Source organism: Podarcis tiliguerta, assembly GCF_965153285.1.
Source record: "Podarcis tiliguerta genome assembly, chromosome: 4".
NCBI classification, from domain to species: Eukaryota; Metazoa; Chordata; class Lepidosauria; order Squamata; family Lacertidae; genus Podarcis; species Podarcis tiliguerta.
In genome coordinates this window covers 63,446,183-63,473,537 of record NC_139537.1, presented here as the reverse complement: position 1 = coordinate 63,473,537, position 27,355 = coordinate 63,446,183, and the positions used below count along the sequence as shown (strand labels likewise).

The 27,355-nt window shown below is 39.6% G+C and overlaps 1 protein-coding gene across 1 annotated transcript in view; it reads left to right on the top strand.

Moving 5' to 3' along the window:
- Window positions 1–27,355, top strand: part of REPS2 (RALBP1 associated Eps domain containing 2) — a 75,539-nt gene that overhangs the window by 11,496 nt on the left and 36,688 nt on the right. The window contains exons 2-13 of the mRNA XM_083439432.1: window positions 12,274–12,397; window positions 13,260–13,408; window positions 14,605–14,731; window positions 16,355–16,452; window positions 17,446–17,584; window positions 19,046–19,109; window positions 19,901–20,043; window positions 21,263–21,354; window positions 22,234–22,305; window positions 23,239–23,308; window positions 23,999–24,073; window positions 25,739–25,781. Of these exons, the coding sequence (XP_083295558.1) occupies window positions 12,274–12,397; window positions 13,260–13,408; window positions 14,605–14,731; window positions 16,355–16,452; window positions 17,446–17,584; window positions 19,046–19,109; window positions 19,901–20,043; window positions 21,263–21,354; window positions 22,234–22,305; window positions 23,239–23,308; window positions 23,999–24,073; window positions 25,739–25,781 (1,196 nt within the window). The remainder of the gene's footprint in view (window positions 1–12,273; window positions 12,398–13,259; window positions 13,409–14,604; window positions 14,732–16,354; window positions 16,453–17,445; window positions 17,585–19,045; window positions 19,110–19,900; window positions 20,044–21,262; window positions 21,355–22,233; window positions 22,306–23,238; window positions 23,309–23,998; window positions 24,074–25,738; window positions 25,782–27,355) is intronic.

Here is a 27,355-nt window from a genome sequence, read left to right as displayed (position 1 = left end):
GTCTTATTTTGTGCTGTAGAGATCCATTTCCCTTTGATTTGGCTCTTTGCTAGCAGCCTTTATCATAAAGTCATCTATCCTAATTGACTAAAAATATGCATCAGGTTGGTAAGGGAAGTTCTTCTTTATCTGCGGCTGTACCCTGCAAAATGCTTGCAACTGAATTGATGACTTCTACCATTTTATAGGGGACGCGGGTGGCACTGTGGGTAAAAGCCTCAGTGCCTAGGACTTGCCGATCGAAAGGTCGGCGGTTCGAATCCCCGCGGCGGGGTGCGCTCCCATTGCTCAGTCCCAGCGCCTGCCAACCTAGCAGTTCGAAAGCACCCCCGGGTGCAAGTAGATAAATAGGGACCGCTTACTGGCGGGAAGGTAAACGGCGTTTCCGTGTGCTGCGCTGGCTCGCCAGATGCAGCTTTGTCACGCTGGCCACGTGACACGGAAGTGTCTCCGGACAGCGCTGGCCCTCGGCCTCTTAAGTGAGATGGGCGCACAACCCTAGAGTCGGACACGACTGGCCCGTACGGGCAGGGGTACCTTTACCTTTACCATTTTATTGGTTCATGATGACAGTTTTAGAGCACTACGATAATATATAGACTAAACATATAGGCTAAACAGATTACAGCATTTTAGACAAACTATATATGTATAACAGACTTCTATATTCTAAAGGGTCTTTTCATTCTTTAGAAAGCAGCCTGGGGGCTTGGCCACACAAGCTGACTCCCTGATAAAGTTGTTGCCATCTCACAGTAAGTACTCTATAGTTGCGGAGCACACGTTTTCAGGACTAGTGTCTTACAATTTGCAGTAAAGAATAAAAATAAACAAAATCTCTTGTTTTTCACAGCGTGAAAACAACCCGCTCCCCAACAACTGAAACTGTGGCCAAACTTTTGACCATATCTTAATTAAAATCAAAACTATGATTTGGAGACAGACTTAACTATAGTTTGCAGCTATGTTTGAAGTAAGCAAACGATGGTTAGGCAAGCCAGGAAAGAGAAGGGAACCAGAATTGAGAAGGGAGGAAATCTGTGGCCCCATGGCACATTCCTATTAACTCGTGTGACATCTGAAAGGAACCAGTATGTTTTCCTCTTCACTGGGTTAAATAAACAACAAGGAAAGGTTGCTTGGAGTCCTGCCAGAATCACAGCGCTCTTAACTGATCTGATGTAATGCAAGGCAAGCTCATTTAGCCTTTATGGGCCTGATAAGTGACCCAGCATTAAACCTAGCAAGTGACTTTTGCTTCTACAAATGTTTGTTGCATACACAGATGTAGAGGGCGTAAGTATTATTTACTTTTTTTTCATTGGGTTTATATGTCTAAAAGGTTAAGGAGTAACTATGATTCACGTACTGCCACAAAAGAAATTAGATATTTCTACAATCCAATTTTCTCATGTATCCTAGTAAACCGAGGATGTAAGACCATTTAAATAATGAATACGTATATATGTGTATATACTTGAGAAGACTTTACACACATACCGTATTTTTCGCCCTATAGGACGCACATTTTCCCCTACAAAAATGAAGGGGAAATGTGTGTGTATCCTATGGGGCAAATGCAGGCTTTCGCTGAAGCCTGGAGAGTGAGAGGGGTCGGTGTGCACCGACCCCTCTCGCTCCCCAGGCTTCAGGAAGCTATCCGCAAGCCTTGCAAGCCCGGCGGGAGGTCCCGCGGGCTCACAAGGCTTGCGGGCAGCAGCCTGCAGCCCACAAGCTCGGGGGACAGCGGGGAGGCGCAGCGCCGCCACCCCGCTATTCCCCGACCTGGTCTGGAGGCTGGCAAGGGGGAGAAGCAAGGGGTATGTACACACACACACACACACACACACACACACATGTACAACCTCCCCGCCTCTTTATCTGTTTGAGGAGCACAAATTTTTATTTTTGAGATTAAAATTGTATATCAAAGGTAGACAAATCAGTTGCATTAAAATTGTTGGAAGTAGTACAGGTATTACTTGGGATTTAAAAACACCACCACCACTATACTCTTATTTCTCTGTATCTTGTATACTTATACAAGTTACAACGTTTTGTAGGATTATTGCAGGACAGATAACTTTCCAAAATAACATCATTACATTTACCTTCTGGAGCAACTGTTCTCTGTCTGTAACTTTGGAGTGAATACAGAAGACCTACTGACAGGGCGGAGAAAATGTGATTCTTTCTGGGCTGTGAAGACATTAGTTCTACTTATCCTTCCGAGTTGCTGCAATGTTTTGTGTCATTTCCTGGTGACAACCCACAACAGATGAAGTCTCTTGTCTATCTGATTGTCTGGCCATCCTTCCATAAAGAGGTAATCCTGTGGCTGCATCTGCAGTCCTAGGCTCTTGAATTATGTTGCCCTTCCTTTCTGACATTTGCCAGAGTCTCCACTGGATCAAATCCCTTTCCACTACTGGAAAGTCATTTTTGGATCCAATCCATTGTTTCATAACAACAGTTAATTTGTTTTGTTTTGTAGTTGGCATATTTATGAAACTTGTGTTTGATTATCTTATTAGTTTTTATAGTATGAATATTTAGAAAATAACTGACTATTATTTTTATTGGTCGAGTGATCAAAATATTTTTTTGGGACCAATCACATGCCTAAGCTTACATACATTTTTTAAAAGAAATCAATGCATTGGCTTAGCCTGTTAGTCTTGCATCTCCCTGTTTCATGTGGGTGATGGTCCTGTTAAGAAGCCATGTTAAAGTAGCATGTAAGTTCATTCTTCATATTACTAAACTGAAATAAAACTCTTTTAAAATCAGTTATTAAAGCTGGTCAGGAATTGTAGGGCAGTGTGCTGATACTGTTGCTAGCCAATATTCAGTTGACTTTTCTACAACCCTTTGGAAATGTGCCGAAACATTTATCTACAGAGCTCACTCCAAGATAAAATAATGAATGTGTTTCCAGGGCAATCTCTACCATGACTTAAAATATTATGTCTGTCTTCATTGTTACAGTATATAAAAGATGTTGCTGCATAACTTTAGAAATATGTGCTCAATATCCAGGTACTGTATAGCGCCTCACATTTTAAAATAAATAATGCTATCCTTTGGCTTCAACCTATTCACATTTTAACTTGTAATATGTCACATATTTCCAACAAAACAATGGAACATCTGGTAAGTGTTTCCAGGTTTGTTTTTCTTCCCAATTGAGGAAAGGATCGTGGCTGTTTCCAGCCGTTCTCTCCTGTAGTCACATGCTGCTTGCCCCTAAAGCCAACCTTGGCTGCCATCCAGAAGCAATACTCCTGACTTTATTATCATAGGCCAAGTTTAAAAGAACTATAGTAAAAGAAAAAGTTGGAGATATTTTGCACTGAAATGGAATCATCCATGATGGAATGGAGTACCAGTCCATTTTCTTTATTTTTGAAGGGTGGAAGTTTCTCAGTCACTTTGAAAAACTAATTGGATGATATAACTCGCCTGTGAAAAGGTTGCTTTCTGTAGCTGCAGATTGGACTGTGGTTGTGAAAATTACATTTTCATGTTATGTTTAAAGGAATAACTGTAAAGGAAAGCCCCAATAATATTGTTGTGCTTTATATTACCAATTTTATTTTATAAATCTCTGCTCTCAAGAGTTTAATTTCTTATATGCTGAAAGCTATTGAAAATATTCTTCCATGCTGCCCTCATTTCTGCATCATGTTATATATCTGGGCCCAAATGGAATATAAATCTCTTACTGGCCTAAATCTGAGACTAATCCTTTTCATAGCTTTTGTAGAAAATCAATTTCCTCTGCATGGTGTCAAAGTTTTTGAGGTCAGTTTGGTTTGGAAATGTTCCCAATGCACTTTCGCGGTGGTATAAGGTCTTCTGGGGTGCAAATTCATTCTTGCTCTTGAATTTCTGACCAAAATGAAGCCAACTGGGTTTCACTGTGTGTCTGTGTGTTTTCTCTGAAAATGTGAGGGAGATATGCATTGTGTTGGATAGGATGTTTTCCTTCTCCCTCATCCCCTGCATTGTAGTGTCCTTTTGGAGCCAAAGGTTTTGAGCTCTCTAAAATGCAGCATTTCACAAACAGACCCAACAGGCTTTTAAAATTAAGATGAGCTGAAGCATAACACACCTTGATATTGAATAAATTATAAACAATGTGAAAAAGGCTAACATCTGCTAGCTTTGGTCTTAACATCATACAATGTGATTTTAAACATAAGGGATTTTTTGTTTTTCAGTGTTTTTCAGTGCTGCAGAACCAGTAGTAGGCAACTTGACTCACCTTAAAGAGTTGTATTTAAGTTATGTGGTTTGGCCCAAATAAATAACTAAATTATTTTTTAAAGTACATTTATATGCTGCCCATTAGCACAAGTTCTCTGTGCAGCTTACAATAGAAGTTAAAACAATTAGATATAAAAATGCTTACAGCATGAAGCCAGCAGAAGATAAAAAGGAAAACAGGAAAGCTCACAGCATCACCAGAGATTCACAAATCTTGACACATTTTGATGAGGCTGCACACAAATGGTTTAATCTTTAAGGAGACCTTGGAATCATCCTGTAATAAGTTCTATTAAATCCAGTCCTGTTAAATTCTATTAAATCTAGAGGGGCATACTGTATGTGTTAGGAACTCTTATCTTTGCTAGAGAAGATCAGACTCTCTTGTCCCTGCTTTTCTGCCATCTTGTCTATTCCATTTACTAATTAGAGATTTTAAAATTATGGAGAGCCAGTGTGGTGTAGTGGTTAAGAGCGGTAGTCTCATAATCTGGGGAACCGGGTTCGCGTCTTCGCTCCTCCACATGCAGCTGCTGGGTGACCTTGGGCCAGTCACACTTTGAAGTCTCTCAGCCCCACTCACCTCACAGAGTGTTTGTTGTGGGGGAGGAAGGGAAAGGAGAATGTGAGCCGCTTTGAAGACTCCTTAAAGGGAGTGAAAGGCAGGATATCAAATCCAAACTCTTCTTCTCTTCTTCTTCTAATTATATGCACTCAAGACAAGAAAGATAAGAAATGTTGGCATTCCACTTTTGCAAGCTCTGCTTTTAGAAGGAGATTGGGACTTAAATAATTCACTTCATTTTCTATCCATTCTATTCCAAAATTTCAAAATTTAGTTAGAACACTTATTTTTGAGAATAATTTATAAAAAGTCTGTCCCAAATCCTATACCCACTTAAAAAACCCACAGTTTTCCTGGCACATTCACCATGTACCTCATCCTACATGGGGACCACCAGGAGGGCCTCATCTGCTGATTTTAAAGCATGGGCAGGTTGATATTGGAGATAGCTTGTGAGGGAGTATTCTTGCAAATAGCTTTTCAAAGTGCAGCAGTGTGTTCAATATCAATTACTTCACTTCTATAATTTGCACCATTATTACAGTGGGGAATAAACTACTGCATTACTAAGATCTGATCTTTACTTAATCTACATATGTCTTGGGATGTGGGCAGATAGTTCCTCCCATTTTATTTCCTGACTTTGAGTGAGGAGCATGGGATACTTTTGAAAAGGTATTCTGCTGAGGTATTTCTGCCCAGCAGTATGGGAATAGTTGTACCCAGAACTGTTTGGGGTCTTTCAGCAGCCAAGGGGACACAACAGCCAAATTAATAACTTTGATGATTCATATATCTCAGTTTGTAGTGTTGCTGACTTTAAAAAAAAATGCATATGAGACCTGGGTACTTCATAAATGACAAAGTTACTCATTAAGCAAAAACATTTAAAAAAACAATTTCTCATCTGAGAATTGGTTTTGTGTATGCATGCAAAAATTGAAGAGCTTTAAAAAATGTATTCAAGATTTGTCTCACAGGATCATAAATGTGGAGTAACAGGTGGAACAAGTCTCATAGTTAAAATATTTCTATGTATCGTGTCCCGACCTGTTTGTCAGGCTATTCTCTGTTAAAGTTACTCATGGATGGAGCCTTTGGACTTGCCCTTCCTGTGAAAGAGGGATTTTTAACAAATGCAGTGTACAGTGGTACCTTGGTTTACAAACTTAATCCGTTCAGGAAGTCTGTTCTTAAACCAAAGTGTTCTTAAACCAAGGCGTTCTTAAACCAAGGTGTGCTTTCCCATAGAAAGTAATGGAAAATGGATTAATCTGTTCCAGATGATGAAAAATAACCCCTAAAACATTTAAACATGAATTTTACTATTTAACAAGGCCATTGATCCATAAAACAAAAGCATTAGACCAGGCTGCAATCTACTATCCAGTACAGTGGTACCTCGGGTTACATACGCTTCAGGTTACATACACTTCAGGATACAGACTCCGCTAACCCAGAAATAGTACCTCGGGTTAAGAACTTTGCTTCAGGATGAGAATAGAAATCGTGCTCCGGCGGCGCAGCGACAGCAGGAGGCCCCATTAGCTAAAGTGGTGCTTCAAGTTAAGAACAGTTTCAGGTTAAGAACAGACCTCCGGAACAAATTAAGTATGTAACCAGAGGTACCACTGTCTAAAAATCCTTACTGCACCAGCATCCTGCTCACGCCGTCCTGCGCATCCCATGGTCACCTTTCCACCTGTCTCCAGGGTCAGTCAGGCTTGCCCTCCCCGATCTCTCTCTCCGTCAGGCTGCGATGGAGGCAGGAGAGAACCCTGCTTCACCCGCCTCCCTCCTTCCCAGAGCGGGCCTGGTGCGGCAACGCAGACAGGCAGCTGGAGCCAGGGAGCCCAAAGAGCCACACGCCTGCCATTCCGTTTGCCTGCAATCAGCGCTTCCACGGCAGAGAGACCCAGAAGCAGAGAGCGAGGCAGCCGCTTGGAGGGCCATCCTTGCTGGCGCTAACCGCTGCTTGCCTCTCCTCTCCTCGCCTCTGTTCTGCTGAGAATCGGGGATTGCTCTGCCAGTGGGAAGATAGCTATGGAAAGAGTGAGCGGGAGCCCGGTTCTGGAAACCGGGGCAATCTGGAGGAAGCAGTAGGTGAAGTGTGGGGCTTGCGGTGCACTGCTCTGGGCTGGAGGCGGCTCCCTCATTCACCGCTGCTGCCGGGCTGAGCTCCATGCTCGCTCCTAAGCTGGTGCTTTGTGCCTGGCGGGGGAAGGTGCACCTCTCGAGGCTGGGAGAGCGGAGCATGCTGAGGGAGCGGAGCAAGCAGAAGTGCAGCCCCAAACGGAGTACGTTTGCAATCCAAAAAATAAATAAATACGCAAACCGGAACACTCATTTCCGATTCTGAAGTGTTCGTAATCCAAAAAGTTCGTTGGCTAGGTTGTTCGTAGCCTGAGGTACCACTGTAGTGTGTGCTAATGACATATCTTTTCATCCTCAACTTAAAACGTGCTCTTACTAAGCCACATGGCTCATAAATGTGCTCTGAAAAACCTATATCTTATTTCTGCTGCATTTCTAGATTCCCACCCTCCATTTTAAAGAACACTTAGCCCCCAGACAGCCTATCAAGATCCTGTGGAGTAAGGGGAAATTAGTGGGGGTGGAAATAAACAATATTGAATGCAGATTGAAATATATACATTTATCGGACACAATACCTAAGCACTGGACCCCTATGATCATAAATATTATCACCCATTCCGTTTACTTGATAGGTATTGATGAGTATTTCCTTGAGTGGATGGCTTGAAAATACGAAAGAGTAAGAATATTGTTGTCTTTTCCTCCCACATAAACTTCAGTCAGCAGGAGTGGGGAGATTTGATTGCATACTGTGCCATGATGAGAAATGGGATGAGGATGTCTGCTTCACAAAGACATTTGAGCTAATATGTTCTGTGACTCGTGAGTCAGTCCTGTTCAGTCAGCACTTAGGCTGCAGTCCTATACCTATTTATATGGCTAATACTGTGCACACAGTCCTGTTTACTCTGCATCCAGTGCACTCCCACCACAGGTTCATGAAGTTGTGTACACACAACGTTAACCACAATCTACATCTATCCTGTTTCCTTTTTTAAAAAAATGAAATGCTTTACTTTGATGTGTTTTTCCAAACCAGCATGGATCCAAATTGAAAAAAGAGCAACCTAGCTGTGTTTTAATCTAGTAATGCTTATGCAGTCTAAGCCTCAATGAAATCAACGAAAGTTGTTGTGAGTTGACATGTTGACATTGTGCTGTTACATAGTTAAATGTTTGTGTCTATAAAAATGCAATTAGCCTTAGGTTAAGGCTGAGTGTTTTTTTCTTTTAAAAGCAAACCCAGCCAAATCACCAGCTAGTCGAGGTAACTAACAACAACAACAGAGAAGCTATTTCTTATCCAAAAGCTGCTTCTCATGTGTACATTGGTTTCCATTTCCTACAATCCTACACCAAAATGTATCTGAAGAACATATATGTAATATCTACTTTATATTTGGTGTGTTCTTAGAAGTTAGACAGGAAGGAGCTACTTGGCCAAATACAAAAATGAAACAGGAAAATTGAGGAGGATGCCTTAACAATGTTTTTCCCAAAACAAGAGTTTCTTTCTCTTCCTTTCACTCCCTTGGGCTTGGGCTAGTAACAGAGGAAGCTCAGCTGAATCTCTCCTAATTACAGTTTCTGGTTGCATGTTAGCCTCTTGTTTATCTCAGGAAGATAAATTCACAAGCCTGCATTCTAAGATCATGTTAAATTCTAGACATTTACAGTGTGCATTTTCCTAGGATGTTGTTCAGTGTAGTCAGATACCAGTATGAACATTTATTGGGGGTTGGGAGACTATAGGATAGGGGTGGATGGCCTGCGGCCCTCTAGAAATTATTGGATTCCCAGTAGCAAATGGATAGGGATAATGGGAGTTGGGATCTTAACAACCTCTGGAGGGCCACAGAATACTCGCCACTCTTGTTGTGGATGCAGTGTAATTTCAGGCTGTGGTGGTGAAAGTTGCCTAGTGAGCTGATGCTTCAAATGCTTTTCTTTTTTTAAAGCTGCTCTCACTTTCTCTTATCAGTGATATTTCATTTGTTTACATTTATTAATTATCTAGTCCTCTAGGTGGTGCACAACACTAATCAAACAATGAAATGCAGTATCACATCAGAAAGAATAACATTGGCACAAAAATATAAATACATTAAAAAAGGACTACAGTAATCCCTTAGGTGTCAAAATAAAATACTCAAATGCTGTCAGAGTGGAAATATTTTACCACTTGAAAATGATGTGTCTGAAATATTTTCTAGTAAAAAATACCATGTGATGTGTATCATGGTATTATCACACCACATTAATCTCCAGCAGCAATCTGAAATGTATGCTGTTCTCAGCAGAGGATTCGACTAATGCTCTTATATTGTTTTTAGAAGGTCCTGAGGGTTGATAGAAAGATTTTTTCAGAGCATATCTGTGATTTAGTTATTTCTCATGCCAGCCCAGCACTTCCATTCTGATGTTGTACATTCCTGAACAATCTCCCCGTCCCCCCCACCCCAAGTGTCTCTAGCTCTCGAGCAGGGGCTGTCAACCTGGTCCCTACCACCCACTACTGGGCGTTTCAGGATTCTAGGTGGGCGGTAGGAGGTTCTACGGCACAAGCTGAATCCTCCTTCCATTGAGCACTGGTGGGCGGTAAGGAAATGTTACCATCCAGAAAGATGCATTAGTGGGCGGTAGATATAAAAAGGTTGACTACCCCTACTCTAGAGGGAAAAGGAAGGGTTCTGGATTGGACTCACCAGAGTGGCCTAGCAGAGAAAGAGAATCCTCCAAGGCTAGTGTTTATAGGCAGTAATAGCCCATCAGTTTCTGTTGACCTGCCACTCAAGTAGTTCTGTAGATGTAAAGGTGACAATATTTTCAGAGTTTATTTTAGACAAGGTTGTAGCTGAAGCAGGGTTAGTGAGATGAAAAAGAATGGCTCACAAGAGCCCAGCAACACATCCTGTTTTCTGTTTGGGACCTTAAAGCAGTCAACCCACTTGGAATTGTCAAGTTAATAATTTGATTGATGCACAAGAATTGGAACCTTGTGTTTTGGGACAAAGCACTTTGGACCATTTATCACAGGAGTGTTTACACTGGCAATGTAAAACTTAAAGTAGTTGTTTTTAAGAATGCTTTAACTTGCTTACCAAATCCCAAGTACATTTGTTAATGAAGTACTCTGCTACTTATGACAGGATTAGTACATGCTTAAAAAATAAATACTGCAGAAGCCAAAAACATTTTGGATGTGAACAAATTCACTCTGTCATTTGTTTCCTAGCAAGCGAAAAACAGGACAACAGCAACAGGCGTCGAAGCTTGTACAAGATTGTTCTCCATAGTAGTCCACAAATTCCACGATGAAACTAGTTATGACACACCTGAAAATGTTTTAGTTCTGTTTCTGTGCTCAGGAAGGGTAACAGTTAAAAATAAAGCACAATACCCTATTAGAGTAAAATTGGATATGTGTTTTTGCATTTGTGTTGATTGCCAGTTCAAACAGGAAAAGTTTTACTGCATTTCTAAAAGTATTTATCAGATGTTGGCCTTGTAGAGTAGAGATCATACACCCTTTTTATTTTATAAAAATATAAGCATTTATGCTGTTCTGTGATTATATCTTTTCACCACAGCTGTTGTTGCTCTATTGCACTCAGCAAGGTTAGAAGTCTTTATGGCAAAGTGATGATATAGCAAAAATTCTGTTGGAGGTGTTAACTTTTTAAGTCATGAGACTGTATAATAAAAATTAGAGCGAGTTTTTAAGTTGTCTTGTAATTGATGAAAAACTATTATTAAAAGAAACTGAGAACGATAATGTCAGGAAACGGTTGCTTTTGCTCCTCTCACCTACATGATTAGCCAGTCTGATCTGGCTAGGATTGGCAGGATTCATCAGCTTTTACTCTGATGAATTTTGAATGGTGGAATCTTGAAGAATCCAAGGAGGAGCTGTTTCCCTTTATGGTGCTGCTAGTTGTGCACTTGACAGAACAGAGGTTGCCCTGCCCCCATCAAGACAAACAAAAATAAAGTGCATGCACAAACACACTTTGCTTTCCCAAGGGATCAGGGTAAAAGTGATGTCCAGTAGAATTAATCTGAGCTTTGAAAAGTGCATAGATCTGGAAAAGGAAGTGGGAAAGGGTGTCAACTCTTCTAACAGTAGAAAAAAGTAACCACCCCATAACACCTCATGACCAACGGGATAGTGAGTGGGGCGAGTCGCATAGAGGTCATCATTGCACCCACATGCACCATGTTGGCAATCCCTGCTTTAGAAGATAATGGGTTGTTTCCAAAGGTTCCCTTCCTTCAAGAGGAGTCCCTTTGACAGCATCCCATGTTAATTTTTGCTGTGTTTGCAGCGCCAAAGTGATCTCTCCATGGTGGAAGCCTGGACAGTGTATATGGAGGTTTGTCCTGGGCTGCTCAGGTGACAATACCCCCCTTGAGCCTCACTGATGCTGCCCAAAGGAAATCAGAGAAATACATTTAGCACCAGCTTGGCCGCAGGAGTTGCTGGAAGGAAGCGTACAAGGCACCATCCAACTGTCTTAGGGACTCCACTCTGGATTTGTGCAGGGTTTGCTCCTTAGCATTTTATTTTCCTAAAAATGCTGCACAAGGCAACAGGTATGGGTTGTACCTCAAGGTTTACTCCTGAAGCTTTTCTCACTAATGAGTGTAGCCAAAAGGCAGTGGCATCAGAGTTTTACTTTTCCTAGATGAGCCACCTTCCCAGGTTGATGAGCCCCATCTGCCCCTCATTTCCCTCAACAGCGCATGCAGAAACCTCTTTCTTGACGATTGGACCCACTATTTTGACAGCCAAAGGACTCCTAATACTGGGGGACAGTAATTTTTTTGAAATCATCTAATGAAACATTTTTTTCCTGTTCTTGAGGAAACATTTTCTTCCTGACTAAATTGAGTGAGAGGGAAATTTCTGTAGCTCAACATCTGTTTTTCTTCCTTAAAAAAGAAGAAACTTTTCTACATGCTCCCCACTGGTTATATACAATATTCAGGTATTCCACACAAGGATTACTGTTCCCCCTAACGATGGGCAAAAGAGCTGAGTTGTGTGAAGATAGATTATGTGTAGCACAGTCTCTAGTCAGGGAAGGTATATTTGTAATGGGTGAATGGGGGGATATGGGGAAACTGCCTCTGCAATGGAATGTGAGCCTTTTGGGGTGTCAAATGTAGGTCAGATGCCTGCACCAGAAGTTTGTCTCTTTGCACACACAATTCCAGCTTTTCTTCAGTAGTTTGCATCTTTACAGTTTCATCTCCAACTATTTTTTACATTGAAAGCATTAAGTGTTTTAATTATTTGAACTCTGTCTCCCATCACCCTTCACCCCTTTCTCTCCTTTCAGATTACAGAATTGTGTGGTGCTAAACGTGTTGGCTATTTTGGGCGTGCTCAGTTTTATGCTGCTCTGAAGCTAATCGCTGCTGTGCAGTCTGGCCTCCCAGTACGGATCGAAAGCATTCAGAATGGTAACTGTTTTCAAATAATAATAATAATAATAAATTTATTATTTGTACCCCACCCATCTGGCTGGGTTTCCCCAGCCACTCTGGGCGGCTTTCACAAAGACCAAAAATACACTAAGATGTCACACATTAAAACTTCCCTGAACGTCAAACCCTAGTTGTCTTCCTTGGTGTTTATTCCAAGTCTCTTCGTCTAGCGGTTTTTTCGTCTTGCGAAGCAACCCTATGAGCGGATTAGTGTTATTAGCGCTATTAGCGGTTTAGCGGCTATTAGCGGCTATTAAAGGCTTAAGGGATTAGTGGATTAGCTGCTAAAAGGCTATTAGCAGCTTAGCGCCTTAGAAAAAGGGGGTGGGGAGCGAAAAAACCCCTCAAGAATCGCAAGACATTTTCGTCTTGCGAAGCAAGCCCATAGAGAAATTCGTCCTGCGAAGCACCTCTGAAAACGGAAAACCCTTTCGTCTAGCGGGTTTTCCGTCTTGTGAGGCATTCATCTTGCGGGGCACCACTGTACTCCACAAACCAGTCTCTAGGCAAACGTGAAATCCTCCGTTCAGTTGCTAGATGCAAAAATGTCCACTCTTTTGCACTTTTCTACTCACTGAATTGCCATGTATACCAAATTTCATTTTTATATATCATGTACAAGTACCCCATTAGAAATTCTTATATTGTGAGATACGTTTCTTGGTCAGTCAATGAGGCTATAGATTGTGTTTTGAGTATGAGTATACTTTTGGATAGGAATTCTGTTCTCTTTTAACACTGCTTAGTGTTAAATTGACTTTTGTGGTGGGGAGCTTTGTTTCAATATGCATAGTTCCATGAAATTTTATTTTGTCTTTATTTCTGATATTTATTTAAGAATTGCCCTTGCCTCGATTTATGGCACTGAAAACTGATAGTGATGTAAGGTACAGTCATCCAGCAGAAGCTCATGGAGCTAAATTTCAGATTCCACATGCAACACTTGAAAAAAATTGCTTCAGAAGATTGGATGGAGGAGAAAAGCAGGTAAAGGCCCTTTGCAAGGTAGAAATTTTGGTGCACAACTAACTATAAGGCACTAGATTATTTTTATTTTCTATACACACTGACTGTTGAGATTTCTCATTAAAGTACACTATTATTTATCAGCATGATTATTTGGCTTTTACAATTGATTGCTGCCTCTTTGAACTGCAGATAGTCTTTAATGGTCCAGATGTGTTAACTGAGACGAAAAAGTGAAATTGCTCAGCCATTAGAATGGAATACAATTTATTCTATGAAATGTCAATGCTACAGACTTTTCTTCCAGGTCCAATGTATGTGTTTTGCCAATTGCTTATAAGGCCAGTGGAATACAGTGACACAAAAGCTGTAGCCACCTAGCAAATTTGCCATTGAAAGTTACTACTTGCCCTGTATTCCGCCCCCCCCCCCCTTTTATATCTTACTCATATGAGGGCTAAGGGAAGTCAGAAGAGAGCACTTGATCCCATTTTTGCCAGCTCCTTTAATGGATAAAAAGCAGGCCGTTGTCTTTTTAATAAAAAATAAAAAGTAGGCTAGCTGTATCAACACCTTTCCATGCTGAGGTCTTTCAACACATTAATTTTGCTAATGGTCATCCCTGTGCTTTCTTGAACTATGAACTGGGCAAGAGTGAATATGTGATGTGCCAATTTCAGACAGACAAGAAAGAAGACTTTGAAATCATCAAAATTTAGATTTTGAGTTTTAAACAAGTACTTTAGAAAGTCTCCTATGTGGTATTTGTTAATTTATTTCATATGATAACAAAAACCAAACAGGAGACTGTCCAATGCACTCAAATTTCAAATTAAAAAACTAATGATTTCAAAGTTTTATCTCTGCTTGAAACTGACATTCTTTGATAGTCAGTAGTTTTTCACTTGATAGATAGGCCCTATTGGCTATCAAGTCATATCAGGTAATAAATACTGTTCCATGTCAAGTGTCAAGTACAGTCAGATATTATCATACTGTTGTAAGTCATCTGTCAAATATCAGATCATGAAATCATGTAACAATGAATCTCAGATATTGACATGAATTTTTGAGTGTTCAGCAATATCAAAAATTGCAGAGGGCATATTTATTTATTTTTACAATTTAATATTCTACTGTGGTTAGATGAAATCACTTTGACTATGGAACAGCCAGCATTCAAAGTCCTTATTCTTTTCTAAAAAATTATTTTGAAGCAAGAAGCAAAGTCTCCCCCTATGTCTCCCATTGATTCACCTCCTGCTTCTCCATCAACCTACCAGAGGATTCCCTTGAGTTATGGGTATGGTGTCCTGAGAAGTGGGCTTGAGCAGCAGCATGGAGGTAAGATGAGGTCTGCTTTGGAGTAATCAAATCATAAAAGCATGGAAGCAGCCCAGCAATTTCATAAATTAATTACATCTCTTTTAAAAGAAACTGACTTGATTTGTGTGCTTTCTCATTATTCGGTCTTGTCTTCCTCTTCCTGAGAATCAGTTTAAATTAGAACAAGCATCTGTTTACAGATATATATTCTCAACCCTTTTCAATGTAGGGTGTGGTGGGGGTTATTGTAGCCATAGATTTTGTTGAACAAAAGCAGTATTTTATTGAATTTATTCAAAAGTTAAATAATGCATGTCCTGCTGGCAACACATGGACAGCTTTGGGTAAATCTGTTAAGATAAATATAGGATACGGTACACTATGTGAACATCCAAATGAATAAGGGATTTATACTTACCTAAGTACTGGTAATGAGAAATCTCAGGGAGGAGGAGGGATTGGGAGGAAGGATGTGCCAGTTTCTTTATATACTTTAGTAAATCAACCCATTTTAAAGTTATGGTGGATAGAATTGAGAACAACTTCACCACTGAGTGCAGTCTTCCGGGTGTAGTAATGGCCTTCCAGTGGAATGAGGATTTTTTTTAAAAAAAAGAAGAAGAAAAAATAGAAGTGCGGAGGCACATCACACACACCTCGTAACTTGGCCTCAGCCGGCTGGCACAGCATTAGATGTGACACTTGCTCTGTCATGGATTCTGCATACATGCACACCAGTTGTTCTGCCTATTTTTGTTGGTGTCTTGATAAAGCTTGGTAGAATTCAAGCTAGGATCCAGATAAGTGGCTGGAAGGTGGATCCAGATCCTGAAGAATGGGCAGCAGGTAACACCCCTACATCCCCTCCCCAGCAGCATCTCAGCCACTGCAAAACTCTTCCTGGGCTGTGGGGTGGAGAGGAAAGCAGAAATGGCTAAAAATCAGGCAGAGTCCCCTTCCATGAGCAGAGCTTCTATTCTTTTCAATGCCCTGTTCCTCTTGAAGGGCCCATTCCATTCAAGAGGGTTCCAGTTTTAAGTGATTTAATGAACTACAGTTCCGTTTAAATTCTAGGTCTCATTCTTTACTTGCATAAGACATAACAGGCTGTTGAATGTTCAGAATCAATATTTGGATGCAAGCTTTAGTGGTTTCAGTGAAAGATGCCTCCAAAATGGTGCGTAGTTCTCCCTAGTTGGCAAATACCAGTGTTTACTCTTGGCTAACACTGAATTTAGTTGTTTTGAATCAAACTCTTATGCTGCCATCAATGAATCCTTGTTCATTTATGTTTTCCTTGATGTTAGCATGTCTCATGAAAGAGCACTTGCTTCCTTCTTTGCAATAGGATACTTAGGCAAAAAGTCAGATGTTATGCTTTTAGTGTGAATTAAAAAAATCACCTTTCAACACGTTAAGTGAGTATTTGGTCAATAGTCAACAGCATGAGCAGTAGCATTTTGAGAATGAGGCTTTAACATAAGTGAAGGATTTGGGTGATAAAGTGACCTTTCATAGGAGGTGTGATTGTGTTTTTATTTTATTTTTTTGATACTGAAGGATGATATATGTTTTGTCATCTTTGATTTTGCACAACATTAGCAAGTATTCAGTTTTTATTTTCCCCTTAATCTTCCATAGGTTCATACGAAGTTAGACATACTGCTGTCCAACAAGATGGACCAACTGCAGGGAATTATGGGTCTAAATCAGTTCCACCACATTCATCTCTCATTCGGGTAATGAACTACTTAGGATGTAAGATGTTTAAAATGAAAACAGCAATGTTGCTTGAAATAATTATTGAGAATCAACATGATTTTATGATCAATAATGTTTGAAATAATCTTGAATGTAGCCACAAACAGATCTACCCTATAGCTCAAACTGTGGTATTCACTAGAAAACTACCACAGGCTAATATGGATGTAAAACTAAACTTTCAGTAGTTTGTTTCGCAATCTTGTTAGCTGCCTTTCTCAAGGCACATGCAGCATATGATAAAATCAGTCAAATGGATACACAATATTATAATATAATGGGCAGCGCCATTTTTTCCCTGTGGGAAAAGAATAATTTGACTCCTAGAAAGCATTTAAGGTAGAAAAGGGGCTCAGTTGAAACAAACTCACAATGAAATGTGTGAACGCTAGATTCTGTTTTTTATGTGTGACTTCAATGTATCAAAGGTAAAGTGAGGACTTCTTACTAATGAAATACAGCATGAGCAGTTATATGGATTGAGTTTCATATTGTATTGATGGGACTAGAATTTAATGAGTTTGAAGAAGTCTGATTTCAACAACCATACTTACGATTAATCACAGTTTCTTGGGTTCAAGGCAAGCTGTTCCTAATCAAAAATGGAAGCAAAAGCATCCAATCTCCTTATGATTGTGCTGAATGAAGAGGGCAGAACCGCATGAATCCAAGGCACAACTAGGCTAATTCTCATAATACTGAACCATTGTTTGGTGTTTCATTCAAGTCAGTCCAATGTTTATATTCATACAGATTTAGTTTGATGTATGTAAGATTTCCTATAGTCCTATGAATAAAGGCATTTATTGTAAACCCAACAGGACTATTATTGAAATCTGGCCTTCCCCATCCATTTCTTTTAAAAAGAACTACACAGTAAGAACAAAGCAACCTCAATACTTTGAAACTTCAGACATCTCAGCATCTTCTCTACCTTTCAAAATGATGCTTTGCCCTTTCTCCCCCTGAAGTCTCTTTCAGTAGAGAGAGAACCACAGGACGGCAGTAGTAATTACTCAGATGACCCCTGGAGAATAACTGAGGAGCAACGAGAATATTACACCAATCAGTTCAAGTCCCTACAACCTGACCTGACCTCTTTCATTTCAGGTAATGTTCATTGTATGCACAGCAAGGAAGGCTAGAGTAAAAGGGCAAGGAACTGACACAGGCTAAGTGCAAGCCTCTTGGGTTTTTTTATAAGTGTTTTGGGTGTGTTGTATGTATGGTAATGCGCACAGACCCTTATTTCCGTTTTTTAATGCAACAAGTGAGTTACTGTGTTCTTGTTTGTTTGTTTTTTTAAAAAATATTTTAACAATATACTGTGCATGTTCCAGACAAAGTTAAATGCTTTAAAATTCCACTGCGTTCAGTAGAAGAGATTCAATCATAGGTGAAGAATGTTTTCACAAGAGATATGTTATGGTACAATTGCCGTTTGGTTTTTTACTCCTTGTATGTTTTTATTTAATAAGAGTGTAAAATTATTCACTATTGTAGCCTTATTAGACTAACTTGCATTTTAATTATGTCTTATAAATGTAGTTGTGATTAAAAAAATACTCAGTTGGGACTTTACACATCACATTAAACTTGTAATTTCTTCAGGGAGTTTATCTCCTTGCATGAAAACAGTAATATAGTGACCATGCATCTCTAGGCCATTTCTGAAGCTGTCTCTGAAGTAGACAATTATGTCTTGTCTTCTTTTTTTCTGGCAAGAAAAACAAGCTGCAACTTGAGGGATGAGCAAGCAGTAACAGCAGTCTCTCTCTCTCTCTCTCTCTCTCTCTCTCTCTCTCTCTCTCTCTTTCTCTCTCTCTCTGTGTGTGTGTTTGTGTGTGTATGCGTATGTCTCCGTCCTGTCCTCCCCTCCTTGCATGTGTTTCAGACATTGCATTTTCATTCCAACAACCCACCCTTGAGGGGTTTCCCTTTCCATCCCTACTTCACACACCTGATTTTATTGCATGTTTCCTGTTTTTTAAAAAATCAGTTCGTTGTGATGCTGGAACTAGGAAATTGGGGTTTGAGCACTCCCGATTCTGAGCAATTTAGTTCAATTTAGAGCAAAAAATATCAGCTGAATAAGAAGCTGAGCTTTTGTGCTGTGCTATTAATTTTAAAGATTAGTCCCATTCCAAGAGATTTTCTTTAGGCATGTTGTTGCATTTCTGGAATATTCCAGAAGATTTGAAACTGTATTATGCCTCTCACCCTTGGCCAGAATTTAAACTTAACAAGATTTTACAAACCTAAAAAAGCACCCCCAGTCACACATGCAGATGAGATTTCTCCTGTTGGCTTTATCTCATACATGGAGTGATCTGTGCCTATAAAAGAAATTAACCCCTTCCTCCATGTCCAGTTCCTCCAACAACATGTTCATGTCTTCTGATTAGAATAGTGATATTGGAGCAAAATATTTCAAACAAACATGTATAGTGTTGAATAGCATTGCATAGTAAACAGTACTCTTGAGTAATTTCTTTATATTGAAATGCTTTGGAAAATGTGTTGTTCAGTACCTTATTATTTCACTGTTTGACAAGCCATTTCTGTTGACAGGCTCTGTGGCTAAGAACTTCTTCACAAAATCTAAGCTGCCAATCCCTGAGCTTTCGCACATATGGTAAGTACTGTTTTGTAATTCAGATTAATTTTATTGTGTGTGAGAGAAACTACTGTGGCTGAAAGTTCTTCATACTTCTTACAATTTATCTCTAAAGAAATCACAGTAATTGCTCCCATCAAAATCACTTTGAGGTCCAGGCACAGCAGGGTGTATGTTGATCTTTATTTTATGCTTGTTATCTTTGTAGAGATACTGTCCCTTCTCAGCAGGACTAGAGAGATTTGAACAGCAATGCACACTAGAAGAATATCTTAAAGAACATAATTAGCACAATAATTCAACAGATATTTTTGTGAAATGGATTCAGATAAACATACATTCAGAATAGTTAAGATAACATCATAAGCTTCAGTTCTAGCTGTGCTTATCAGTTGAAACCTAATTAATACCTAAGTTATCTAAAAAGTACTGCTGCATAATTCATCAACACTTTACTAATGAGGCCTTACCCTGTTGTTTTTTTTAAAGAAATCTATCTAGCTGACATTGCATATGGCCCATTGCAACTTCAGTTTTATATGAATCCTATTAAATTTCTAAACTTGTAAGGAGGAGCATTGGCGTATATATATATATAGAGAGAGAGAGAGACATCAAAATATTCAGAAAAGGAATGTATTAAAGAAAAATTACAATGCTTTAATGAAATAAATTTTAAAGAAAAACATCTTAAATGTCAAAATAAAACAAATCTATAACTCAAAAGCAGCGTTCCCCACAGTTATATATATTGTGCATGCAAACAAAGATTTTTATTTCAATAATGCACTCAGCTATCTTATTCACAGGGAGCTAAGTGATGTAGACTGTGATGGAGCACTGACATTACCAGAGTTTTGTGCCGCCTTTCACCTTGTTGTTGCTCGGAAAAATGGTTATCTTTTGCCGGACACCTTGCCAGAGACTCTGCTGCCTGACTGTTTTCAAGCAGGTGAAGCTTTAGTATTTGTGGGTTTTTTTTAAAAAAATAAAAATCTGTGGATTAAAATGGCATTTTAACCAATGTCTATTTTGAGGTACAATTCTGGGAAAAGATGGGCTCTAAATTGCATCTAAATGACAGAGCTGAAGGAACCAGCTTAGCAGAATTAACACCAGCATAAAAGATGTGCTTGGCTTGACTAACACATTGATGATATGCATCGATGATTGTGCACTAAACCATGGTTTAGTGCTATGTGTATGAACATAGCACTCATCTCACTCCTCCTCTTACACTACAAGGAGGATATCTTCACCAGAATTAATTTCTTTCTTTCTTTTTTAAAATAAAATTTTATTAAAACTTTTTCATAATGTAATAAGAGAAAAGAAACTATTCTAAACACAAACAAAACCAGAGACAGAGAAGATAAAACGCAGAGTCCTCTCTTGAAGGTAGCTCTTAGCCCTTGTCTCACACAGAAAGTGGTGGACCCGCCCAGCTCTCACCCTGGGAAGTCTTCCCTTCCCTGCCTCTCACTCAGAGTCCTTAACACAAACTATCCACCACCTTCACATGTGTGTAACCCTTGGACTCCAGTTACGGCCCAGAGCAGCAGATACTAAAGGAAAACTAAAGGGGGGGGAGATAGAGAGAAGAAAGTTATTTTCAGTTTCCAATATTTCTGGCATTACATAGAAACCAGATTTCCCAGTCAATTTCAAAACTAATCAGTGAGTTATGAAATGGCACTGTTTAAACATCCAGAGTTTGTTCTGAGAACACAGTCCTTTATTTGCACATAACAACAAACCAGGAACCCTAGAATATGAAACTAACTTTAGTGGAGTTGTCCCCCCAGCAGCACATAGTGGGGTGAAGAAATCTGTGGCCCTCCAAAAGTTGTTGGACTCCAACTCCCAGCAGCCCCAGCAAGCATGACCAGTGGGTATTAGGAGTTGGAGCTCAGAAACATCCAGAGGGCCACAGGTCCCCCAGTGGCCCCAAATAAAAATCAATGGTTTTTCCTCCATAAAAATGGCATGTCCATAGCCCTGGAATAGAATAAAAGAGCATTTTAAAATTAAAAAGTACTTGTCAGATAATAGTACACAATATATTAAGGAAGAATGTTAATACAGTGGTGCAGTTCACAGAAAATGTTCACAGTTCACATAAAGGTTAATGCAAGGACTTATTTGTTTTTCTATCTTTCTCTTCGATTTAGCTCCTCTTCAGCCTAAAAGTGATCGTGTCTTGAATTCTTATTCAGAATCATTGGCAGCAAGTCAACAAACAAGGGACTTCAGTAGGACTGAAGTAAGAAAAACTCACCTGCTGGTGTGTTTTTTAAAAACGCACCTCTGTTTTGCTTGTCACTCCTTTTAAATATAATTTAACTTTAATTTTAAATTTTTAAAACAAACGGTTGAGAGAGAGAGAGAGACTTTGTATCCTGTATGAGACTGATTTAACCGTTGGATAATCAACACTCCATGCTTAGTTTACCTTTAGCAGGTTACTCTCTGTGCTCCTGGCTAGACCTTCTATGCATAATGGACTATAAGTGGTTATAGAGAAACGTGTAGTGTGGGCAACCTTTGGTGCACCGGATGTTGCTGAACTACAACTACCATCAGCCAAAGCAAGCATATTTGATGACCAGAGATGAGGGCCAAAGGTTCCCCACATCTGGGATGAGCTGTAGAATGTGTTGAGTGATAGTACAGATAACAAGGAGAAACCCAGAAAGACAAGGTCAACGCCAGACTTTGGACAGCCAGTAGTATAGAGCTGCCAATGAGCCCCTAATATTCGCACAGGCAATGCCCAACCTGGTTGAGCTTCAGTATGAGGGTGGAGCTTCAATTCTAGTATGAGGCCATGTTTCAATTCTTTATGCCACCTATATATGGCCTGCCCATACATAATTTTATTCTTACTCTAGAAACAATTTCTCACTATAAGCTACAATAAATACGAGACTGGGAAACTTTGGTTCCCTGGCTTCAGCAATAGATTTGTTGTTAAAAGTTTCTTTCATAACTGAACAAGAATTATTCAATTGTCACTGCTATATAACTGTTTGTGAAAGCTTCTAGTCTTAGAATTTATATTGATGTGCTTTTTCACACTACAGAGGATGATCTGTGCTTCTCTCTCTCATTTATTTTATCCCTCAATTTTAAAAATAACCAGCTTGAAACTGTTCGCGAAGATCCAAGCAACTCGGAACCATTGATTCTCTTTGAGGCAACTTCCACTGACCCAGTTGGTGACCATTTCTTTATATTTGTTGCATTAGTCGCTGTGTAGAATTGCATTTATTTATTAATTAAATTTATAAACAGCCCTTCGTCCAAAGATCCACAGGGTAATTTACAGCATAAAAGTACAAAATGAAAACACAAAAGATATAGCACACCAAAAACAAACGAACAAACAGAAAAAAACAGTAACCTCCCTCAGTTTTAATTTTACTTATATACCCTTTTGTATCCTTGCTGGAAAAGTATTACTGCATGTGCATTTTAAAAAGATGACTGTGGAATAGTAGGAGAAAGACAGCTTACTTCATTAGATAATTTCCTGGCAAATACAATGCTGGAACTATAACCTGTTAACAAATTGCATTTGGACAATTCTCATACAATAGGACCTGTTCACATGACCCTGAAAAATGATTGAAATATGAGATGAACCAACAGGCTGATTGTGATTACAAGGCAGTCATCATGTGATTGTTGGGTTGCAAGCATAAGTTTCAGGTTTTCACTGTGGACTCTTGCTGCAATGTACCGTGTTAGATGTAGTAAAAGAAGAAAATAAGACTTTGACTGCAATATGGAACACAGTTTCTTGTAAATAAGTCACTGAACACAATGGAACTTACTACTGAATAACTGTATGTAGAATTGCAGTTTATATCACATTTGTGAAGCAATTCCTTTGCTGTTTCACTTCCTTTCAAATTCAACCCACCAGCTTGCTTTGTGACACATAGTTTAGCTTCAAAACTAGATTATATAATATAGGAAATTAAATTTGTCCTGATTGTACTCTTCTTCCAAGGTCTTCTCCTGAGGTCTCTCCAGACCTACAGGTTTCTGTCAGCCTGTAACCTCTAAAATGATTTGCAGGTTGCCCTTCTCGGTTTCTTTTTCTTTTTTAAATTACAAGCTTACTTTTCCTCTCTTTTATAAGGAGACTTCACTTGAAGAGATGTCTGATAAAGTTGCCCTGACACAGGACACAGTTAATGATGACAAACAAGGTACAATAGCAAACTGCTGTCTTTTAATTAATTAGGTTTCAGCTGGAAATGGATAATTTATACAGTTCCTCTTGGTTAGGAAAACGAAACGAAACTGGGCATCTTTGGCAAGGCATGTGGCTCCTGTCAATGAGGGCTTCCCCCCCCCCGCCTCCGTCCTCTTACCCACTGAAAAAGCTCAGTGCTTGTATTTAGTAATCAAGATTGATGCTTCTGCATAACTGCCTCAGACAGTATTGATTTCTCACACAACCATCTGTGGAACAACATTATAGTAATGTTATAAGAACTAAGGCTAAGCTCTGGTAAAGTTATGCATGATATATGTACTATTCTTATCCATTTAGCTACTAAATGTTTTTCCTAAGCTTCTGCATACTTTATCCTGGGCTTCCAATGGTTTACATCTCAACTAAAAACTCATAAGGGTCGTTTACTGTTGGGAAGTCTATGCAGGAAACAACAAACATTATTGAAGTTAAATGTATCTTGAAGCTTATCTATATTATGTAACTTCAGCGTTGGTCTTAGATAGTCCTGATAACTCTCTGTGTGAGCTGAATTCTTCTTAGCGTGTGACAAGGACATTTATAGGGACAAATAAGAGTTAGAAGTGGTAACTGGAATAACCTTTTTTCCTATGTGGAATAATTAATAACAAGTAACATTCCGGTTTTTGTTTTTACTAAGGTCTGAAAGTTAGTGCTTCTTCCCAGACAATACAGAAGGAAGTCAAAGCATCTCAGCACTTGGCTGTCAAAACAGGTATGGAAAAATTCCTATATAACACAGAAGCAGGTTTGTTTTAATGTGGAATCTCTAAGTTTACTTACATTGGTGCATTTATGCTTGCTTCAGCATAAAATATATTTATTATTGGGTTATTAGCTATCGGCAGTATAAAGAAAATGGCTTCAAGGGTTTCCAGTATATATAAAGTATTGACCAGAATCTTGTGCATACATAGCTGTCTGCCTGTTATAACTAATTGGCTCTACCTTGGAATATTTTTCCTCTTCACTGTGTGAAGTATTAGAGAAGCTTTTGTAAGACTTGTGTATTTGTTGGTCTAGTGAATGAAGGAAGAAAAATGAAAAGAAGCTTATTCCTTGTTACATTTAAACTTCAATCTTATGCATAATCATTAGAATTTAATAGCACTTGTTTTTTCTCACATTGTTAGAAAAAGATATACTTTATTTTGATCTCTCTATAAAACCTCTCTTATTACATTTTAAAAACTGTTTCAAAAAAGAAATAATCCAAAACACACCTAGCAAAATTGGGTCGCTGAGCACCTTAATAACTATCCCATCTTCCTTAAGCAAAAAGTCCTGAACTTACACATGATCTAAAGTGATGAGCCACTTAGTAAAATCTACTTCTCTTCCTGAAGTTTATTAACTGTCACTTTCGTTTAGTATAATACTGCCTTCTTATAGTTCATATAAACATACAGAAAAATGTACCACTTGAAAGCAGATGTATATGTCTGAATGGTCCTGCATGTTAAAACCAAACCACTCTGTATATAAAAAGTTAGTATCTCAGGAAGAAATAGTATATCTTAGGTATCTTCCTGTTCTGTAAGTTTTCTATGTTCTTTGTTTTTCGAACAATCAGTAGATCATTGCTTGTCATGGCCAATTGAACCATCTTCGAGTTCTCCTCCCATGGCTGCAATTTTATGTGGTTATACAATGAAAACTTGTAACAGGTGCAGCAGTGTAATAAGGTATAGAATATAGCTGCACAGGCCAATTTGTATATTATTGCTGTAACATGAGAGGTTCATGTGTCATACTGCTAATGGCCCAGTGCAGACATAAAAATCTTAGTTCAATAAATGATGGTTTTATTGGGCCAGGAACAAACTGTCCATTCAGAGTGGCTGGGAAAACCCAGTCAGATGGGTGTCAAACAAACAAACAAACAAACAAACAAACAAACAAACAGGTTTTCTGTCCAGTAAGTGGTATATACATTTTGCTAAATAAATAGAGTATAGTTTCTCATTATGTCTGAACCAGGGAACCTAAGGTTACTGACTTCCAAACAAGTCAGGTTATCAAGCCAACTTTTTACCATGGCTTAGTAACTTGGCTTGTTTGGAAGTCAGTAAGCAGAGGTTTCCAGTTTGGATTAACCAAAATCTTCCCTTCTTGTTTCTTAGCTCACATGCGGGAGCACAAAGCTTGTTCATATCTCATCTTAATACACTGAGAGGTGATTGTTCAAATGCAGTCTGTTTGTTCAGACCTCAGAATACAGTCAAGGATTTTTTAAAAATGTGAAATGCCTTATATTCAAGTGCTCAGTAGCGCTGTTCATAGGCAGCACATGTTTACAGTGATTCATCTTGAAGCATCACTGATAATTAGGTGATCTGACTTCCTGAAAATATTCCTAACAAGTGATCCTTTGTTACAGTTGCTCAGGAATCTAACACACTTAAAGCAAGACCAAGATCCAGGTAAGCAAAGGCAAGAACAAATAATAATTCATTTCTTTCTGTGTGCACCTGTTCTTGCCTGCTGCCTTCTACAGGTTCGCAGTCTATGCATCCAGGTGTGAAAATAACTTGATGATTTCCCCTCCCCCCTTGCAAAGAAAAAAAACCATCATTATATAAAAAATGGAGGCTTGCTTGCTATGAATCATTAACCAGTTAGCAATTCTTGGCAGGGTAAAAGTAAGAACTACAAGTGATAGCTAGTGCATTTGTATGCTTAATCACATAATATATATAAACTATTCGCATATGATGGGAGAGTGAACTAAAATTGAAGAGATGGATTTTTTAATCGTGCAGAGCAAAATAATGGAAATTCCTGTTAGAAAACGTTCAGGGAATCCATCTGAATCCCTTGGCAGTGAAAAAGACAGATACAGGTAGGGGAATTTATCTAGATGAAGTGAAATGGTTTGAATTGAGCAAAGTAGATGTAAATCTAATTGGTTGGGTAAAGGCTCACAATGATGCTTAAATCTAACTCAGATTTAAAGGTAAAGGGACCCCTGACCATTAGGTGCAGTTGTGACCGACTCTGGGGTTGCGGCTCTCATCTCGCTTTATTGGCCGAGGGAGCCGGCGTACAGCTTCCAGGTCATGTGGCCAAAACTCAGATTTAGGCATGCCTAAAGCAGAAGTTTAAGCATGTGTAACTCTGCAGTGTTTAAGAACCCTCATGAAAATTCATAATGATCTTAGTGTTTTGTTTCCATTTTTAATGAAACGGTAACAAACATCAACTATATTCTAGTCAGCACTGAAAACAGTTATTGGCTTAGATCCAAAGACCTATGTGTAGAGTTCTGCAAATCCCCAAGACTTCCCTGTGCCTCATTTGCAACCATATATTGTGGTTCGAGGGCCCGACCCCCGCGCGGTGGAAATGAACACACAGGGACACGTGATTATGGTTTATGGGCATGGAAAAGGCCACAACTTTATTGGTTACAGCAGTGAAAAGGTATTGGCTTAGGCATTGGATGTCCACCACAGGGGTTGAATCACCAGTGGGCGGAGCCTGTTGATGATAATACAACTATAGGCTCTCCACTGACGTCACCGGGGGTCGTGCCATGGCCTCCCGCCAAGCAGGCATCGGACGGAATACACGACCGCCGGATTCCTTTAACGGAATACCCAAAATTGAAGGCTTAGGCGATGGCCACACCTAGCCTTCCAACACACCATACCGCAATAATCCAATGCCTAACCTACCCACCAATACCATGAAAGTTGTGACGATTGCTACGAGGTAGGTGAAAAAAACCCCATGGCCTAATGCCATGTGGAAAAACTCCTACCAGGCCCCCCGCCTAACCAGGGCGACCAACCTAAGGTCCATAGCAAGGCCAAGAACCTAAGCTAAAGGGAGTGGCGGGTGGGTGATCCGCGGCGAGACGAGGAGGCAAGACGAAGCAGGAAAGAGGCCGGGGAGAGGGCTGGCGCCTGTATTTAAAGTCCGCTGGTTACGCCCCCCAGCGGCACCTGATTGGGTGCCAGCTGGTGGGCGGGCGCCAGCCAGGTGGGCCAGGTGA